Raw genomic sequence first — 21891 nt, 5'->3', positions numbered from 1 at the left:
GTGCTTACTAATTCATATCATTAAAAAAATTCAAAACTAGTTATTATTTTATTATCTTCTTCTCCAGGGTTGTTTTGTTGGCTTTGATCTCGCACATGCAGTTGGAAATGTTGAACTATCCTTGCACGACTGGGGAGTCGATTTTGCCTGCTGGTGCTCCTACAAGGTACAAGATAGTTCATTTATTTACTACTTTTATTCATATACTTTTATTCTATGTCGACATTAATGTGAGTAAAACACAGGATTGCTGACTGAATTTAAGTACTTGAAATACCACATTGTGCATTTATTTAAATTTCCATATATATATATATATGGAAAGGAAAGTAAAAAGAAAATTCTAGTGGGAGGAACTTTAGTAGGGCCAAGTTCAGAAGAATTTTCTAATTTTAGTTAATGTTATGATAAGATAACATGACAAATTATTAAATATTGGTATTATTACAATTATAGAAAACATTCCCTGGCTGCATGAAAAAATCGAGGCTCTTTTTTTTTTTTTTATTTTTGGATCACACCCGGTGATGTACAGAGTTATTCCTGGCTCTGCACTCAGGAATTACCCCTGGCGGTGCTCAGGGAACCATATGGAATGCTGGGAATCGAACCCGGGTCTACTGAGTGCAAGGCAAAGGCCCTACCCCCTATCCAGTGTGCATAACTCCAGTCCCCCAAGGCTTTTTTTTTTTAGAAAGCATCACACAAACAATTTAATGAATGTAGGTTACTTGTTTGTTTGTTGCCATATTGTGAAATCTCAATTGTTATTTGAAAATAGTCAATTAGGAGGGAGCATGGAAATTGAATTAATTTTATATTATTTAAGTGTTTTCGATGATCACTGTATGTAATAAATTATGACAAAGTTAACTGAATACATGGGTTTTTGATACAATGGACATCATTGGAACTTTTATGTGCTAGTTGAAGTATAATTTGTCAAAAATAATATTCTCAGTTAAAAATGCTATTTTTCATTTGTATCTTTGAACAAAGCACAAGAACTTTTTGCTGTAAAACCACAATCGAACTCATCAGCAATTGACTTTATTTTTAAAATGATTAAATCATTCACTTTTGTCACCTAGTGAACTAAACTCATACAATTTAATTTGCTTTCAATCCAGTATCTAAATTCAGGAGCAGGTGGCCTTGCTGGTGCATTTGTCCATGAAAAGCATGCCCATACAATTAAGCCTGCGTGAGTATATCTTCAAATTCTTCTTTGATACTAACAAATTAATTCACTAAATTTACTTGAAATCTTTGATATGATTCAATAAGAATCTGCATTGGTTATAATTATTCTACTACTCTAATAAAATTATATGGTTTATAAAATATTTCTAAAGAGTTAAGTTTATTGAACAAGAAATTTATTCTCAAACAGGGATGCTTCATTGCTAAAAATGACTGGCTGTACTCATATAGAGCATATGGTTTAATACAAAAAGACTACTTTTAAAAAATTAGACTAGAAAATTTCAAATTCCTCACATTGGTGCATAAATCAAAGTCAGCCAGAGCTGTGCATAATAGAAACTTAAATGTGGTGTGTTATTATTAAAATTACCCCTACCTATAAAGCTAGTAACATTACATGATGGTCTTCTAAGGAATATATTCTGTGGAAAAAGATTTTATAATCCATGAAACTGAAGAAGCTGAACATTGAACAACAGGTGAACTATATAAAAAGCATTACTTTTCTATTTTATATAACTTCATTTTTCAAGGCAAGTATAAATGCAAATGTGATACACCAACAAATTTACACATTCTTATTTTACTGGTGATCTAATAGCGCTCCTTTTATTTTTATCTGATACAGGAACAAAGAATATTTGAGGTGGGGTTTTTATAGTTATATCAGTGTATGTGTGATGACAAGACTATCTAGATGCCTAATAGGTAATATAATAATATTTGATTCATTTTCTGAATTTTAGCCACTAAATGAGTGGTATAATCTTTATGAGTACTGAAGCTGAGTTAGTAATAAAACTCGAAGCACCTCACATTTCTGAATTTCTGTGCATATAAATCCTAGGAATTCAAGATGATTTTTTGCAGTTCGCTTAATCATGTTTAAATTTTCCTCAAGCTTTTAAAGTTTAAAATTAAATAGAGCATTTTCTGTAGTCAAGTATATTTTTATGGAGAAGTCTTCCTCGAATATATTGTCAGGATAATAGATTTCTCTTTATGACCCAAATGCTCTGGTCATGAAAAAAACTAAGGCATCTGAGCTAGAGAAAGCACATCATCTGCATGTGAGAGGATGATTTCTCTCTCTGCATGGTCCCCCAAGAAATTCTAGATGTAACCCCTAAGGTCCCCAGGTATGAATCCTTCTCAAAAATCTCAAATAGAGGGCCAGAGTGATAGCACAGCAGGTAGGGCGTTTGCCTTGCATGCGGCTGACCCAGGTTTGATCCCCGGCATCCCATATGGTCCCCCAAGCACCGCCAGGAGTAATTCCTGAGTGTAAAGCCAGGAGTAACCCCTGAGCTGGGTTGTGACCCAAAAAGCAAAAAAAAAATCTCAAATATTTTATTATCATTATTGTTGTTGTTTTATAATAATAATAATAACAATTATTATTATTATTATTATTATTATTATTATTATTATTATTTGGAGGGGGCTCATTGGACTGTGTTCAGGGATTACTCCTGGCTCTGCACTCAGGATTCATTCTTGCGAGGCTGGAGGACTCATATGTGGTGCCAGGAATAAAACCCGAGTCAGTCATATACAAACAGGTGTCCTAGCTTATAGAATCTCTCTGGCTCCTTAAGCATGTATAATTATATATAGATTTTGTGCATACTTAAGAATCCATGTTTTAAGTATGGATTAAGGAAATTCCATTAATATTATTCTACCTACATAATTCCTTTCAAATAAATAGCACCATATTTTTTGTTTGTTTCAAGAGAGGACTTACCACAATAACCATGGGTCACTTAATTAAATTGTAAATGAGAATTTGATGCACCGATCAGCCCAACATACAAGCCTTTGAGAGTTGAGAGTAGGGGAGGCAGAAACAGAAAGTCATCTACAGAAATTGTATAGAAAGCAAATAGAAGCAAGATGTATTGTTTGATGTATTTTCCTAGCTAAAATGCACCTAGTCAATTGAGGAACAGGAAGTGAAAAAGGTATTCAAGTGTGTTCCGCCTTCACCATCCTCTAAATGTTGTAAATAAATGTTAATTTTGTGTGCCCTGGGGAAAGAGCTTACAGATAGATCAGATTCACGTGGGAAATTTTCTGATCCAATACCTTCAGGGGTAGTGAGAGCAGTAATAATGCAGGTGGGGTGTTTGCCTCCATGCAGAAAACCTGGGTTCAGTTCTCAGCATTCTTCAAGGCCCTCTGAGTCACCAGGAGGAATTCCTCGAGGCTAGTAACTGAGCACTGCCAGGTGTGGCCCCCAAGCAAAACAAACCAAAACAAAACCTAAAAGATGTTCCTGGATTTCTCAGTATTCTTATCTCTAAATAAGATAATATCAGAATCTAACGCATATGTTTTCATTTGTTTGGTTGGATGATTTTTGTTTGTTTTTTGTTTGTTTGTTTCTTTGTTTTTTCATTTTTTTTGAGGAGGGTTGATTATAAAAGGGAGGTGGTGGTGCTGGCAAGGCCACCATCTTGTCATCTAAGAATAATAAATGTTAGTTGAATATGTCATTCCCTTGTAGGTTTTTGCCTGGTAGAAATCAGTTCTCAAGCAGCAAATGTAACTCTAAATACAACTCTAAGGGATTCTCTGAACTTTTGGATATTTTAGTAGTTTGTCACCAAGTCCATTTCAATAGCCATTCACAAACCCATTTTATCTGCTTTCCTTAAATTCTCAGCCTTAGCATCTGAACAGACCTCTTATCAAATATTGAGGTGAATGTGACTCATTATGTATTTTCATTTTAAATTCTTATGAGAGCCTGACTTTTAACTGTTTTTTAAATTACTATTATTCACTGGTATTTTATTTTTATTTTCCTGCTTTGAAGTGTAACAGAACTGGAAAATCAGGCTTAGTGAAAAATAATTCTCCTTACTGAAAACTTTGGTTCTTGTTGTTTCTTTGTTGTTAGTCTTACAGATTCTCAGGGTAAGTAATTCCAATGCGTGCAAATTTTTACCCTGTAGTGGAATGTAACTACATACATATTCGCAGAATATGTTAGTTGCAGAAATTGATTTTGTTGCTTAAAAAAGGGTGACATCTAGTGGCTAAAGGTGTTATTTCAAATAACAAATAAATAATATTCAAGTAACCTTTCCTTTCCAATTCCAACTGCTCCATCTATATTAAATGATTGATATATACTTAGATTGCTTTGCTATTTTATATATTTAGACTATGTATATGGACTGGAGCGATATCACAGTGGGTAGGGCGTTTGCCTTGCACATGGCCAACCTAGGTTTAATTCCTCCGTCCCTCTTGGAGAGCCCAGCAAGTTACCAAGAGTACCTTACGTGCATGGCAGAGCCTGGCAAGCTACCTATGGTATATTTGATATGCCAAAAATAGTAACAACAAGTCTCACACTGGAGATGTTACTGGTTCCCGCTCAAGCAAATTGATGAACAACTGGATGAGAGTGTTACAGGCTATATATATATATAAACATATATATATATGTCATATAATAATTGTGTAGTCAAATTCTGATAAAAAGGTGGAATGGAAAATAGGTGGCAGGAACAAAAAGTACATACTAGGTGCATGATTAACAGAATATGTAATTTTACATCCAGGGGATAAAGGGAAATATTGTATTGGGAAGCTCACCTGATAGATATATATCAATCAGGTGAGCTTCCCAATATACATATATACATGTATACATATATGTATATATGTACATATATATATATACATATATATATATAGCGGGCCCTAGATCCTGTAACACTGCATTCCAGAAACTGTAACACTGCATTTTAAAAGTGTTATATCAAGTATATAATTTTAAATATCTTATATAATGTTTCCATTAGCAGCTACTTAATTGCATCTCTCTCTAGAGAGAAACTTTGCCTTCATTTTTTCTGTTTAAAGAGGCATTTTGGCCATTGTTCAAAACTAATGACCTAAGACTTTTCCAGGAGCCCTTTGCCAATAAAGACAATTAGTAAAAGAGAGGCCAGAGTCGATCCACTGCATTAAGCCTCATAACTCAAGCTGTTATTCTCAACTACAATTTGACCTTCTCCTACTTTATCATCACCCTTCAATTCCAGTGTCATATTCTAAATCTTGGATATAGCTAAGAATTAAACCAAATTAGTTCTGGCCATGAGTAAATGTCATCTTGTGTGTATTTTTTTTCCCCGTTAGGGCTAACTTCAATTTAGTCTACAATGTCAATGTGTATTTCTCTGAGATATGGAGAGAAATACAGTTGTCCATAAGCCAATGTAAACTAAATCACTAACAAAAGTACTGAAATAACTTGGACTTTACTTGTTTCAAATAAATGTTTTTCATTTGCATCATGATTTACAAATGTGTTGATAACAGAGTTTCAGTCATAAAATATTTCAATGCCAATCCCACCAACAGTATCAACTTCCCTCCACCAGGGTTCTTAGATTTCCTACAATTCAAGTCAGCCCTCTTAACAAATACCCTTTTAAGTTTAATTTTAGTAGCTGTCATGCATACAGTATACATGGCCCTTCAGTAAAAATAATATACTACACACCTCTCACCGCCAATGTGTCTGAGACCCCGAATCTTGACCTTCCCTCTTTTTACTCCTCCACTCTATCTCTTTTCTTTTTTAGGTCTATCCATTTAAATTTTTTAAAATTTTTGACAAAATTTTGACCTTGCTGGTACACTTTAGAATAAACTTTACCTTTCAATTTTAGGGGATTTACAGAAGTAAATCATATGAACGATTAAAGTTCCTTTTATCAGTGCAGATCACTCAAACACAATGTAAAACTGTTGTTTCTTGACATGTATCATCTGAAGACTATGGCGTGCTGAAAATTTTCATTAAAATGCTAGAATTTTAAATGATTGCAACACATTTTTATGATCAGAAATGTTTGCTTATAGACTTTAATAGAGATGACGTTCTTAAGGCTTTATGTATGACTGGATTGAGTCATCTTTATTTTAACAAGTATTTGCAGATTACTAAGAGCCAGCCAACAGGCATAGAGAGTATAGAGGCTAAGGTGCTTGCCTTACTTGCGGCCGACCACAGTTCGATACCTGGCACTGCACATGGGCCCTAAATACCAACAAGAATAACCCATGAGCAAAGGCTGGTGTGGCCTAATTCTCCTTGCACCATCCCCATGTACACACACACACAATAAATAGTGAGACAATATGAAAGTATAGGTGTAGTGGAAAGATGTGCTAAGAAGCATATCTCCAGTTGTTTTTGGATAGACTAGGGCAAAGCTTACAGACTTCTTAGTGAGAAATTCCCCAGAATTTCTTATTAACTAAAATATGATATAACTCTTTGAGATGTTTGTTCTACCTATTCAGTCTGTTTCTGGAATTAGATTGCTAGGTATTGACTCTTAACATCAGTGACTTTGCAACCAAAACTTTTTGACCTCTTAGCCATACTAGAGTTTCTCAACTAATGAGCTGACTCTGAACTAAGGGATCAATCACTTCTGATGATGGGGATTAGGGGAGCAGATGAGTTGCCAGGGATCAAACCCAGGTAGACTGCATGAAAAACAAGTACTATCTCTCCTGCCCCTTTTATTTTTAACGTTTCTTCTCCGCCTTGTTAAGTTTCCAAAGTACTGCTTTCTCTCTTTTTTTCTTTTTTTGCTCCAATATATGTTATTGCTCTTCCATAAGAGCAGTTTTTTGGAGGGGTCACACCTGGCGATGCACAGGGGTTACTCCTGGCTCTGCACTCAGGAATTACCCCCTGGCAGTGCTCAGGGGACCATATGGGATGCTGGGAATCGAACCCAGGTCGGCCACATGCAAGGCAAACACCCTACCCACTGTGCTATCACTCCAGCCCCCATAAGAGCATATTTTTATAAGATTTTTAAAAACATATATTTTCATAAATTTACTCATTGTCTTCAATTCTTTGTAAAGATTTATCTTATTCTGTCATGATTTCAGCAATACAGGTGTGTAGAGAACAGAAATTTACAGCTCCAACTACTATCAGCAGAATCAAATAACAATTTCTTTATTACCAGAGCAATATCACAGTCTTCAAAGATAAGTGGTAATACAGAAAAGTGAAGATCATCATAGTAAAATATATTCATGATTAGAGACATGGCACAAGTGAGGAAAACCAGGTCCTTGAGTTTAGTCCCCAGAATAACACTGGGGATGGCTCTGATAGCACCAAGGATTGTCACCCTGAGGGACAGAGGAATCAAACCCGAGTTGGTTGAGTGCAAGGCAAACGCTCTACCCGCTGTGCTGTCGATCCAGCCCCCAATTTGGTAATTATTATAAAATTAACTATAAAGTAGAGCAGATTATACTTTCGTCTCAGTGACTGTCAAAAGTGAAGTCAGGGCTGAGGAGATTACTTCTAGGGCAAGAACACTGCTTGCCTGTGGGAGGCAGGGTCTGATTCCAGGAAAACCCCTCAGCACTGCCAGGTGAACTTCCTCCTTCCAAAGTTCACCAACAATTGACACTTGATTAACTCATTAATTTTAATAAGTATGTAAATGGCTTTAATATAACTTGTAAAATTAATATTTGGTATCACTTTTGTCAAATATTTTTTTGTATTTTATGGGAGCTCAGTTTTATTTTTCTTCATTAGACTATAAAAATGTAATTGCTAGTTTAAAGAGAGTTATTTTAAATAATTGTTTCCTATATCTTCCATTTGTCGCCAGTGAAGGACTTCCAATTTATCTATTCATTTTTTTCTACTGATTGAAATCAGTCACAGTTAATATTTCCTTTTCCATTTTTTTCAGCACTGGTATCATTCCTAATGTTCTTGAGATTTTATTGTGTAAAAAATGATCTTAAATCAATCAAGGATTATAAACAAATGTAACTAGCAAATATTGAAATATTGCATGTAAACTATATCCTAGATGAAAAAAATATGATACTATGTTTCGGTAAGCATACTAAATTATTCAAATGACAGGTAGACAGGATTAGAATAGGTATTAGAAGGCCTATCAGTAAGTGCTCAGTGACTTCTCAGAGAATGCCATAGGGAAAATAGAGGGATGCATAACTTTAACTTAGAAATGCTTCAGAGAAGCTTGAACCAAGTAGTGAGGAAAGTTAAAGATGGGAAGCCTTCATAAAATGGAATGCTAGATTAACTAAGTGAATAAATTCATTGTTACTTTGAAAGCTGAAACTGTTGGCTATGAGAGATATTTCACTTGATTATTTAAAGAAGCATAAAGAAGTAGAAACAGTTACTTAAAAGACATTTCTTAAAGGTATATATCAAGTAATCTCCATTTTATACTCTATACTATAATTTTATAGGATCTGAGTTATTGACTTAACATTTTAATGGTGGCCTATTATCATAAAATTACTCTTTATTTCTATTGTAAAATATTTTAGAAATTAGTATCAGTGGTAAAATATTCTTTCTTTTCTCAGTTAGATCCAGTGCTATGCTCATAGAGTGTGCTACAACTGTCATAAATTCTGGTCCCTAAATCCTTACTGTAAGGGACCCAAGAGAAGACAAAAAATTGATGAAAACTTGTCTTTGGAATCATGGCAAACACACTGAACCAAGTTTATAAATCATTTTAGATTAATAACTATGAAAGGATTTCTAATTTTCTTGGCTAAATTAAAATGTTTTTATTACAGTTTAGGTACCACCCTTGTATGTTGTCAATGTTTATGATTTCAATGCACAGTTACTGTATACCTTACCACTGTAGCACTGTCTCCCAAGGTTCATTGATTTGCTCAAGCGGGCACCAGTAACGTCTCCATTGTGAGACTTGTTGTTACTGTTTTTGGCATATCGAAGATGCCACAGGTAGCTTGCGAGGCTCTGCCGTGCGGGCAGGATACTCTCAGTAGCTTGCCATGCTCTCTGATAGGGACAGAGGAATCGAACCCGGGCTGGCCACATGCAAAGCAAATGGCCTACCTGCTGTGCTGTTGCTCCAGTTTCAAAAAATTGACCAAGACCCTCCACCAATGTCCTTATGTCACTTTGAGTCTGCACTTCCCCCACTCTTTCCTTCACCTACTGCTTGTTGAGCCCATTCCACAATCAAACACTGAGGTTTGCTCATCACTCAGTAATTCATATTCCCTTGTCTATTTTTCTATACTCAACAGACAGGTGAGACCATCTGTTTTTTGTCCTTCTCTCTCTAACCTATTAATATGATGGCTTCCACCTTCATCCAAATTTCAGCAAACTCCAAGATTTTATAACACACAATGCCCAAAAAAATATTTTTAGATTTATTTTTGCTGAATACATTGTTATTTTCATATTCTCAACATAATATACTAACCATCTTATAGCGTATAAAAGCATTTGTGTTTTACAAGTTATTCTGAAAGGAGGATGATTTGCAAAATTATGTCAAATTAAATATGCATTTCCATATGTTTCTACAGAGACTCTCTCTCTATATATATACATATATATATACTTCTTACAGACATTAAAATGTTCATAAGTAATTTTGATCAGCATTACAAATAGTTCTTTGTAAAGTCTTAGATCCAGATATCTATTTTTGTCCTTTTAGCATCAGTATTCAAATTATTATAGTGCTTCAAATTAATATAAACTATTATTATAAAATTATTAGAAATTATAGTGCTTTAAATTTATAATATTATAAATTATTGCAAACTATTATTATAAAATAATATTTTATAAAATATCACTGTATTACTGTCATCCCGTTGTTCTTCGATTTACTCGAGTGGGCACCACTAATGTCTCTATTCCTCCCAGCCCTGAGATTTTAGCAGCCTTTCCTTACTTGTCTTTCCCAATGATTGGAAGCTCTTTGCGGGTCAGGGAAATGAGACCTATGATTACTGTTTTTGCCATATTGGATATGCCATGGGTAGCTTGCCAGGCTCTGTCCTTGCAGGCAGGATACTCTCAGTAGCTTGCTGGGCTCTCCGAGACGTGTGTGTATATAAAATTACATGAATCCGAAAATTTTCAAATTAGATAAATTAATAAAAGAAGCAAGAAATTATCGATTGGCTCTAGTTGTATAACATACAATTCTGAAACCTCAAAGGAAAATTGTCATTAAGCAAAACTCATATCAAAAAACATTTCTATTTATTTGGGGATAAGGTCTTTGAGTCACATTTGATGGTGCTCAGGACTTTCTCCTGGCTCTTTGCTCAGGAATCACTTGTGACAGTGTTCCTGGGACTATATGGAAGGCTGGTGACCTAAAGCTGGTCAATTGCATGCAAGGTCATGTGCCTCACCTGCTATGTTATCTCTCCAGCCCCAATAACAATTTTTAGAATCATGCTTGTCTCACTGTGAACTCATTGAACCTTCAATAAGGGGCATTTGAAAATGTAATTGATACATAACATAATCAAATGAAGCATTTTCTCAATATTTTGGGTTGGTAAATGACAGTAGGAAAATAAATTAAGCTTAACTGTCCTCTTCAAACTACATTTTGGAGTTACACTAAATCAACTGAATTAAAAGAGTTGAGAAGTTGTGAATACAAGATATTTTTTAAATCACTTTAGTAATTTTTGAGAATCGTCCATATTGTTTTCCAAAAGGGCTGAACCAGTCGGCATTCCCACCAGCAGTGAAGAGTCCCTTTCTCCTTGCATCCACGCCAACACCAGTTGCTTTTGTTTTTTGGGATGTGGGCCAGTCTCTGTGGTGTGAGATGATATCTCATGGTTGTTTTGATCTGCATTTCCCTGATGATTAGTGATGTGGAACATTTTCTCATGTGCCTCTGAGCCATGCGGATTTCTTCTTTAGGAAAGTTTCTGTTCATTTCATCACCCCATTTTTTGATCGGGTTGGCAGTTTTCTTCTTGTGGAGTTCAACCAATGCATTGTATATCCTTGTTATCATCCCTTTATCGGATGGATACTGCGTAAATATCCTTTCCCATTCTGTAGATTGTCTTTGTACTTTGGTCACTGTTTCTCTTGAGGTGCAGAAGCTTCTTAGTTTGAGATAGTCCCATTTATTTATCTCTGTTTTCACTTGCTTGGCCAGTGGCGTGTCTGTCAGCTTTCAAGATACCTTTGGCTTCAATGTCGTGGAGGGTTTTGCTGACCTTGTCTTCAATGTACCTTAGGAATTCTGGTCTGATGTTGAGGTCCTTAATCCATTTTGATCTGACTTTTGTACATGGTGATAGGTGGAGGTCTAAGCCCATATTTTTGCATCTAGCTGTCCAGTTTTGCCAGCACAATTTGTTAAACATGCTTTCCTTGCTCCACTTCGCCTTTTTTGCTCCATTATCAAAGATTAGATGGTCATATATTTGGGGGGATGTGTCATAGTATTCAACCCTGTTCCATTGGTTTGCCGCTCTGCCTTTGTTCCAGTACCAAGCTGTTTTAATGAATACCGCTTTGTAGTAGAGTTGGAAGTTGGGGAGGTTGATTCCTCCCATTTTCTTTTTCCCAAGAATTGCTTTAGCTATTCGTGGGAGCTTATTGTTCCATATGAATTTCAGGAGCGCTTGCTCCATTTCTTTGAAGAATGACCAGGGTATCCCTATAGGGATCGCATTGAATTTGTACAATGTTTTGGGGAGAATTGCCATTTCGACAATATTAATTCTTCCAATCCATGAGCAGGGGATATTTTTCCATTTCCTCATGTCTTCTTTTATTTCCTGAAGTAGCGTTTTGTAGTTTTCATTATACAAGTCCTTTACCTCCTTAGTTAAACTGATTCCCAGGTATTTGATTTTTTGAGGCACAATTGTGAACGGGATAGCTTTTATCATGTTGCTTTCTTCTCTCTCACTATTTGCATATAAGAAAGCCATGGACATTTGGGTATTGATTTTATAGCCTGCAACTTTACTATACGAGTCTATTGTTTCTAGGAGTTTCTTGGTAGAGGTTTTAGGGTTTTCTAAGTATAATATCATGTCATCAGCGAATAGTGAGAGCTTGATTTCTTCCTTTCCTACCTGAATGCCCTTAATATCTTTTTCTTGCCTAATCGCTATTGCAAGTGCTTCCAGTACTATATTGAACAGAAGAGGAGAGAGTGGGCATCCTTGTCTTGTCCCTGTTCTCAGAGGGAAGGGTCTTAGAAAATTGAGCTTCCATTTGACCCAGCAATACCACTCCTGGGAATATATCCCGGAGAGGCAAAACGGTATAGTAGAGAAGGCATATGTATTTCTATGTTCATTGCAGCACTGTTTACAATAGCCAGAATCTGGAAAAAACCAGAGTGCCCCAAAACAGATGACTGGTTAAAGAAACTCTGGTACATCTACACAATGAAATACTATGTAGCCATCAGAAAACATGAAGTCATGAAATTTGCATATAAATGGATCAACATGGAAAGTAACATGTTGAGTGAAATGAGTCAGAAAGAAAGAGACAGACATAGAAAGATTGCACTCATATGTGGAATATAATGTAGCTGAGAAGTACAAGTTGGCAACGATGCAACTTCTGGCAGATATCTCTCTGGACTTAGTTACTAAAATACTAAAATACAGAAACCCAAAACGAGAGGCCGCTAAGTGTGGTCACTCGACCTCATACCTCTTCATCCTCAGCAATGGAAAACAAATTATCTAATGCTTCCTTTTCAGCAGGTCTGACTTTAGGGGAGAGACTCCCCAAACAATAATAGTGAGTTTTGTTGAAATATTGTATGCAATCAAAGTGAAAGTAAAGTGAAATTTGTTAGTTACACAGGCGGGGGGGCTAAGGGAGGGGGGGCTAGGGGCGTGGGGGGGTTAGGGGTGTGGGGGTGGGGGTGGAGCTATACTGGGATTCTTGGTGGTGGAATATGTGCACTGGTGAAGGGATGGGTATTCGAGCATTGTATAACTGAGATTTAAACCTGAAAACTTTGTAACTTTCCACATGGTGACTCAATAAAAAAATAAAAAAATAAATAAATAATTAATTAATAAATCACTTTAATAAATGGGAAATGATAGTTATTTTTTCTAACTCTAAAAGTCATGATTTAACATTGGTAAAAATCTTTTTCTGGTTTGCCTTGGCCAAGTTAAGTCCTGTAAAAGTCCTGCTCAGGGCTAGTTCACATCAGAAATGAACATGAAATTTTTGGTCTAAAGCAATCTGTTCTCTCAAGCCATTTTAACATTTTTCTATAGATCTTTTTTCATTAGAACCTTTGAATCTATTCCCATTAATTTATCTAGCTTCACATTTGCCTACAAATGTGCTGGTTACCAAATGTTTGGATCATTTTTGTTCTTTTCACTCATTTTTGTTTTGAAGGGATAGGGAGGTGTTGTTATTGATTATAACCATTTTCTTATCCATGTTCTAGTACATGCGCTTCATCTTCACTATAGATATGTAAACTGTTGTTTCTTAATTTCAGTTCTATTTGGATAGAAACAAATTTGTTTCTGTTTCACAAATCTTCTCAATTATGGTAGCATACTAACAATATATGAGGGCATGGCCTAAAATTTTCACAGGAGTATTTTACAGTTACACAGCCATGCCTAGTTCACTTATAATGTGGACAATAGAAATTTAGTATGCTGAAATCCATTTTCGTTTGTGGTTGCTTAGGCAAATTGAATTGATTAGAATGAAGTATTCAAGGCTGCTGAAAGAACCCTTTGTTTAATATAAAAAATTTAGAACAACAGCAAAACAGAGCAAAAATAACATAATTTCTCATAAAAAGAAGTCAGCTTTTATCAAATGTTACAAAATAAAGTTGTCTTATAATTACTGAAGTTTCATAATGGCAAATACTACACTATTTTTATTTATTAAACAAGTTGTTGAACATCTACATTTAAACAATTTTTCAAGTGGCTGAAATACATAAATTTAATGAAATAAATAAAGGCCTAGTAACCAATAGTTCTACAAAGAAAAAAAATGGAAATACAAAGGAACAAATAATATATGTTCAAAATTGATGTCTTATGAACAGTTAGAAAAGTAGGAGAGGAAAAGTGGATGCCAGAATATTGTATGTGGAATCCCTGGAAATTTGCAATAATGAAAAGGCATCTGAGAGAACCCTTCTTGAGAAAATGTGAATGAAGGGGTGAAGGAGATGGAGAGTGGGCCAGGCAGTTCTCTGGTGAAGAGAGTTCTGTGTGTGCAGAGTCTTTTTTAAAGGTTCTAAGACACAAATATGACTTGAAGGTTTGTGGAACAGTAAGGAGGCCAGCATGGCTAACAGACTGAGAAACCTATAAATAAATGATATTAGAAATATAAAGGGCTCTAGAAAGCTTGGTCTCTTGAGCGGTGTGGCATGGCAGCAGATCTTTAGAATTGTGTGAAATGACGTTCTAAGATATACACTGAACTTCAATTGCAGAACATTTGCTATGTATATATGTGTGAGGCCCCGAGTTAGATTCCAGAACTACAAACACAGACAGATGCAAACATACCACACACATTATTATTAAATAAATTCTATATATACATATATGTATATGTATGCATACATACATACACATACATATACATATACATGTACTTGTAATCTTCTAAACAATCACAACAACAAAACCCTACTAGGAATTCCTAACCCATTTTGAGAGAAGAGTGACATGACTTAGAAACTTTATTTCACTGGGGGGTGGTGGAGGCTTGGCCCACAACCAGCCATGTTCAGGACTGACTCCTGACTGCACAGTCAGAGACCATTCCTGGTGGGTTTTGAAGACCATATCGGGTGCCAGAGAGAGAATTCTAGTTGGCCTCGTAAAAGGCAAGCATAGTACCCAGCATACAATCTTTAAAATTATCAGCCTGGGGATCAGACATGTAGCTCAGAGTGATAGGACACACGCTTTTTGTGTGAGAGGTCCTGAATTTGATGCTCAGCACGAATGGCCATCTCAGCACTCGTGAACGTGGCCCTATCTCCCCAGCATCGCTGGTGGTGGCATCTAAAACAGTTAATAAAAATAAGTCAATGAAATCATCACTCTGGTGGCTAATTTAAGGTGGGTATTTAGAAGAAGATGCAGTGAAGATTGATTCTTTATCTAAAAATTATGGCAAGTGGGAAAATGAAAGTAAGACAAGTTCTCTTCAGATTTCATCGGCATTAAGTAAATGAATGATGAGGACTTCAAGGTTCAAATAGAGTAGTGAGAATGATGGAAGAAAAAGTTTGACTTGACATTTGAATAAAGAATATCAATTCATTAATTAACCAAATGCCATATGGTTGTGTTTTAGGCCAGATTTGTTGCCATTCCAGGATCAAATAAGGGTCAGCTATGCACAAAGCAAATGCCTTAATCCTGTGCTATCTCTCTGGCTCCCAGGAAATTTTAATTTTGTGAAACACAATCAATTATTGAGAAATTTTAGTGCTATACTACCACTTGAGATTGAGTTGCAGAAGACATTAGGATAGAATATGACAGACATTCGAGCTTCCCCAATTGCGATTACAGACTTTGTTTAAGAATAAACAATTATGGTGTATCCAAAACGTTTCATGTTTTTGCAGCATTATAACAGTTTGTATAATTCAACACATTTTTGAAGACATGAGAATGGTAAGACAATCATGTGTAAGTCCAAGTCATGTCCTTAAGAAAGAGAAAAGGCTAGGGGTGGAAAGTGTGACGGAGGGGAGCAGTGTGAGGGGTAAGGGGACAGAAGGAAATGAAGAAAGAAAAGAATTCAAAATACAAAGAAGAAAACGAGTAAAAAATAAATCATGCAATCAGGTCTAATTACTAAGCACAACTTATATCAAAAGCATGGTGATAAATGATATCAAATTTCACGACATTATAAAGCTGATGATTATAGAAATTCACTTACTTAGAAAAGGCTGTGATCTAATTTCCTCATACTTGGATTTTGCTTTAGTGATGAACTGTATATTTAACATTGACTAAGAAAAGTTGGCCAGGGGCCGGAGCGATAGCACAGCTGGTAGGGTGTTTGCCTTGCACGTGGCCGACCCGGGTTTGATCCCCGGCATCCCATATGGTCCCCCAAGCACCGCCAGGAGTAATTCCTGAGTGCAAAGCCAGGAGTAACCCCTGAGTATAGCTGGGTGTGACCCAAAAAGCAAAAAAAAAAAAAAAGAAAGAAAGAAAAGATGGCCAATGTTAAGTATATTTGGCACAGATGGTTTGTTTAATTTAGGTGAGATATGAGGTGAAAAAGGTAAGGAGTTTGAAGGATAAGTTACATTCATTTAGTGCATGAAATATTTAAGAATTCATACTGGAGATCCTGCCAGTAAAGCCTTGCTAAAAATATCAATGAGAGTCTGGGTATTTCATTTCATAACTCTTAGCATCCAAAATCATATTCAGTGAAGCCCTAGTGGTTTGCACTTACTGAATATCATGCTTCAAAGATGTCTTAATAATAAGTGATGCTTTCAATTTTGTAATACTTATTTGAGACTCCAGTCGGGAAATTTATGATACTCAAAGAACACAAAGCATATTAAACTCTTTTCTTTTCATTATATATTGGACCTATTCCAATAAATTCTTTTAAATTATTTTAATATCCTAATTTAAAATAAAACAGCAATCATTCTAGTAAATTAAAAATCAATTCCTGATTTAAAAACTAAATTTAATGAAAAAATATTTCAATTTCTAGTTCAAGTACAATAAATGTTATTTTAATTGGTGTTACTCATATTCAATGTGTAGAAAAGATTTATGAAACTCACAACAATAGCCACTTATAAATTCATTTAATGATTTTTAATTTTACTTCATTAGCTTTAAATGCTTATTTTTTAAATAATTCATGGCAACATTTCATTTAGATTACTTTTCTGCATGTGTTTTGATTTTACCTTTGCTGTGTTCCAAGTGATGGGCTCATAAAATTTGTCTAAACTTCTCCTAGCTCCTGTGTAACGTATTTTGAACTTCAAGATGAAAAGAATTGCCTTTTAGTCATTTGGTTTTAAGCAATTCATAATTTATTTGCCAAAACATTAAGGTGTGATGTATAAGTGATATACATAACCAAATTTACTAAATTAGTGCTTAGATCCATGCATTTTTAAGTAGAGAGAATCACTATGTGACAGTAACAGAACAGGAAAAATAAGAACTAGCTATTCAAAGTTAAACGAAGGTACTGTACTTATTAGAAAGAATAGGTGTTTCTGCTCTGTCAATACTCTGTGCTAGCTGGGAATTCTAAATGCACTACTTAAATAATCTAGAAAATGTGTACTATAACATCTCCAATTCATATTTTAAAAATGTTCTCCTGTGATCTTACACTTGTTTGTAAATATCCTTGGTCCTAATTAGTGTATTACAGCTTCATGTGGACCTCAACAACTAAATGTATTATCTAAGACCATTAGTTTCTTAGAACCTCAATTTCCACATCTGTATAAGGAATGTTCGATATGCCAAAAACAGTAACAACATGTCTCACAAGGGAGACATTACTGGTGCCCGCTCAAGCAAATTAAACAATGGGACAACAGTGCTACAGTGCTACAATGATACCTGCTGCAAAGAATTATTTTGAAGATATAATTATTTTGAAGTGTTTACTTAAGGAGATACCTTTGGATCACAAAGAACAATTGATGTATGTTTTCATTGTTTTTAAAACTTTTTTTTTTTGCTTTTTGGGTCACACCTGGCAATGCACAGGGGTTACTCCTGGCTCTGCACTCAGGAATTACGCCTCTCAGTGCTCAGGGGACCATATGAGATGCTGGGAATCGAACCCAGGTCGGCCACGTGCAAGGCAAACGCCCTACCCACTGCACCATCGATCCAGCCCCATTGTTTTTAAAACTATTAAAACAACTACAATAATTGATTTGTAGAAAAAGTTCAAGTATTCCTAAGTACAATTTGTTTTCACAGGACCTTTAACTTCCTGGATTCATATTGATTGTTATCAATTGGAAGATAGTATGGAGTAAAAACAAATTATCTTTAACAAAACAAATTATCTTTAACATACTTTTTTATTGAATAGAATCATTTTCTTTTCTTTTCAATTAAATAATTCCTTTTGAAATATGGTTATGATAAGAGTTATATTAGTATAGGCTCTTACATTAAAATGAATCATCAAATTTTTAATGAAAATATTCAGAATACCCTCAATAATGTCAAAGAAGAAATTCTGGAACTTTTTTACTGTATAAGAGGTTACGGGTAAAAATAAATTTTGATAAGATAAAAATGTCATTCTCTTGTCATAATATCCTATTTAAATGATTAAATTTCTTTTAATCAAGTGAAAGTGTAGAGCCATTAATTTTAGAAAGTTGCAATTATTTCCTGAAGAAATAACATTTAGAATTTCATTAAGATAGAAGATAGCACAAGTGATTATAAAAATGTGGTATTAATTCATACTTTATGTCATAATAAATTCAGAGGAAGAAAAACTTCATGAAAAATCAGCAACTCTTTGAAACAGTTGACTACCAGTGTCCCAGAAATTAGATATACAAATACTACGGACTATATATCCTCCTCACCCTCTTTTTACAATCATGAAGCAGAAAACTATAATCATTTATATGCAAGATTTGTTCAGTTCCTTTGATGATACTTCAGTAAATAAGTGTTTGATCATTTAATTAAATAGCATTTCTGTCTTATCTAGATTTTAGACTTGGTGTCATATATGTATAAGAAAATTATGTTCTTGCTCTGGAGAATTCTGATGTCCACAAATTGTTAGGCAAATCAACACATTAAAAGGTCCTTATAGGCGGCTCGGGGCTTCTCCTGAAGCCCCTGCCTGGCACCTTGCCGCCGCCGCCGTCGGATCCTGACCAATCTCCATCCTGCAGGTAAACAGGCAATCCTTTGGAGAGCCTGCCTCAGCGCGGAGAAGCCCCCTACCCGCCCCCTGCCCGCCGCGGCTCGGGGCTTCTCCTGAAGCCCCTGCCTGGCACCTTGCCGCCGCCGCCGTCGGATCCTGACCAATCTCCATCCTGCAGGTAAACAGGCAATCCTTTGGAGAGCCTGCCTCAGCGCGGAGAAGCCCCCTCCCCGCCCCCTGCCCGCCGCGGCTCGGGGCTTCTCCTGAAGCCCCTGCCTGGCACCTTTCCGCCGCCGCCGTCGGATCCTGACCAATCTCCATCCTGCAGGTAAACAGGCAATCCTTTGGAGAGCCTGCCTCAGCGCGGAGAAGCCCCCTCCCCGCCCCCTGCCCGCCGCGGCTCGGGGCTTCTCCTGAAGCCCCTGCCTGGCACCTTTCCGCCGCCGCCGTCGGATCCTGACCAATCTCCATCCTGCAGGTAAACAGGCAATCCTTTGGAGAGCCTGCCTCAGCGCGGAGAAGCCCCCTCCCCGCCCCCTGCCCGCCGCGGCTCGGGGCTTCTCCTGAAGCCCCTGCCTGGCACCTTTCCGCCGCCGCCGTCGGATCCTGACCAATCTCCATCCTGCAGGTAAACAGGCAATCCTTTGGAGAGCCTGCCTCAGCGCGGAGAAGCCCCCTCCCCGCCCCCTGCCCGCCGCGGCTCGGGGCTTCTCCTGAAGCCCCTGCCTGGCACCTTTCCGCCGCCGCCGTCGGATCCTGACCAATCTCCATCCTGCAGGTAAACAGGCAATCCTTTGGAGAGCCTGCCTCAGCGCGGAGAAGCCCCCTCCCCGCCCCCTGCCCGCCGCGGCTCGGGGCTTCTCCTGAAGCCCCTGCCTGGCACCTTGCCGCCGCCGCCATCGGATCCTGACCAATCTCCATCCTGCAGGTAAACAGGCAATCCTTTGGAGAGCCTGCCTCAGCGCGGAGAAGCCCCCTACCCGCCCCCTGCCCGCCGCGGCTCGGGGCTTCTCCTGAAGCCCCTGCCTGGCACCTTGCCGCCGCCGCCGTCGGATCCTGACCAATCTCCATCCTGCAGGTAAACAGGCAATCCTTTGGAGAGCCTGCCTCAGCGCGGAGAAGCCCCCTCCCCGCCCCCTGCCCGCCGCGGCTCGGGGCTTCTCCTGAAGCCCCTGCCTGGCACCTTGCCGCCGCCGCCGTCGGATCCTGACCAATCTCCATCCTGCAGGTAAACAGGCAATCCTTTGGAGAGCCTGCCTCAGCGCGGAGAAGCCCCCTCCCCGCCCCCTGCCCGCCGCGGTTCGGGGCTTCTCCTGAAGCCCCTGCCTGGCACCTTTCCGCCGCCGCCGTCGGATCCTGACCAATCTCCATCCTGCAGGTAAACAGGCAATCCTTTGGAGAGCCTGCCTCAGCGCGGAGAAGCCCCCTACCCGCCCCCTGCCCGCCGCGGCTCGGGGCTTCTCCTGAAGCCCCTGCCTGGCACCTTGCCGCCGCCGCCGTCGGATCCTGACCAATCTCCATCCTGCAGGTAAACAGGCAATCCTTTGGAGAGCCTGCCTCAGCGCGGAGAAGCCCCCTCCCCGCCCCCTGCCCGCCGCGGCTCGGGGCTTCTCCTGAAGCCCCTGCCTGGCACCTTGCCGCCGCCGCCATCGGATCCTGACCAATCTCCATCCTGCAGGTAAACAGGCAATCCTTTGGAGAGCCTGCCTCAGCGCGGAGAAGCCCCCTCCCCGCCCCCTGCCCGCCGCGGCTCGGGGCTTCTCCTGAAGCCCCTGCCTGGCACCTTGCCGCCGCCGCCATCGGATCCTGACCAATCTCCATCCTGCAGGTAAACAGGCAATCCTTTGGAGAGCCTGCCTCAGCGCGGAGAAGCCCCCTACCCGCCCCCTGCCCGCCGCGGCTCGGGGCTTCTCCTGAAGCCCCTGCCTGGCACCTTGCCGCCGCCGCCGTCGGATCCTGACCAATCTCCATCCTGCAGGTAAACAGGCAATCCTTTGGAGAGCCTGCCTCAGTGCGGAGAAGCCCCCTACCCGCCCCCTGCCCGCCGCGGCTCGGGGCTTCTCCTGAAGCCCCTGCCTGGCACCTTTCCGCCGCCGCCGTCGGATCCTGACCAATCCCCACTCTGCTGCTTAGGGGCGTGTCCTCATCTCAGGGGGCGTGGCCTAAAAGTGGGCGTGGCCTCTTTCCGGAGCGGCGGCCGCTAACGCGGCCGCAGTTATTCTTTGCTACCTCAGCTCAATCCGTACTGTGTATTCCTTTCAAAACTCACTTTTGCGATCTCAAACATTTATGTAAAATAGCCATTAGCTTAGGCTGACACTATAAAAGCTATCAGGGAATAACGGAAGTTTAGCACAATCGGAGCCCCTTCTTCCCACAAAAAGGAAGAGGAATAAATAACTACAAGGTTCCAACTCTGCACTTCCGTGACAATATGAAGAAACAGCGAAAATCCCCTCCACCAAGAGAGGGAGAAGAAAAGATACTAGAAACCTCAAAAGAGTCTCCCAACATCTACGACCTCTCAGATAAACAATTCAGAGAGGAAATATGGAGGAGATTCGACCTACTCCAAGCAACTATGGAACAGACATCCAATAAATTAAGGGAGGAGATGAATCAAGCGCTCGAACGGTCTACCAAGAAAATACAGGAAGAAATCAGAGCAGAAATGAGAGCAGAAATTTCAAACCTTCGAACGGAAGTCTCACAAATACAGCAATCAGTAGATGAAATAAAAATCTCACTAGATGCCCTCAACAGCAGAATGACTACAGCCGAAGACAGAATCAGCGAGCTTGAGGATGAGCTGCAGAAAGCTTACAGACAGCAACAAATCATGGCCAAAGACCTCAAAATGGCTATAGAGCGAATCAGAGCCCTGGGGGATGACTTCAAGAGGAACAACATAAGAATCATTGGAG

At 38.7% G+C, this 21891-nt stretch overlaps 1 protein-coding gene across 1 annotated transcript in view; it reads left to right on the top strand.

Moving 5' to 3' along the window:
- Positions 1-21891, top strand: part of KYNU (kynureninase) — a 154952-nt gene that overhangs the window by 97858 nt on the left and 35203 nt on the right. The window contains exons 10-11 of the mRNA XM_055127048.1: positions 68-166; positions 1131-1204. Coding sequence (XP_054983023.1) covers positions 68-166; positions 1131-1204 — 173 coding nt within the window. The remainder of the gene's footprint in view (positions 1-67; positions 167-1130; positions 1205-21891) is intronic.

Source organism: Sorex araneus, chromosome 1 (genome assembly GCF_027595985.1).
Source record: "Sorex araneus isolate mSorAra2 chromosome 1, mSorAra2.pri, whole genome shotgun sequence".
In the NCBI taxonomy this organism is placed as follows: Eukaryota; Metazoa; Chordata; class Mammalia; order Eulipotyphla; family Soricidae; genus Sorex; species Sorex araneus.
This window is presented reverse-complemented; position numbering and strand designations above follow the sequence as displayed.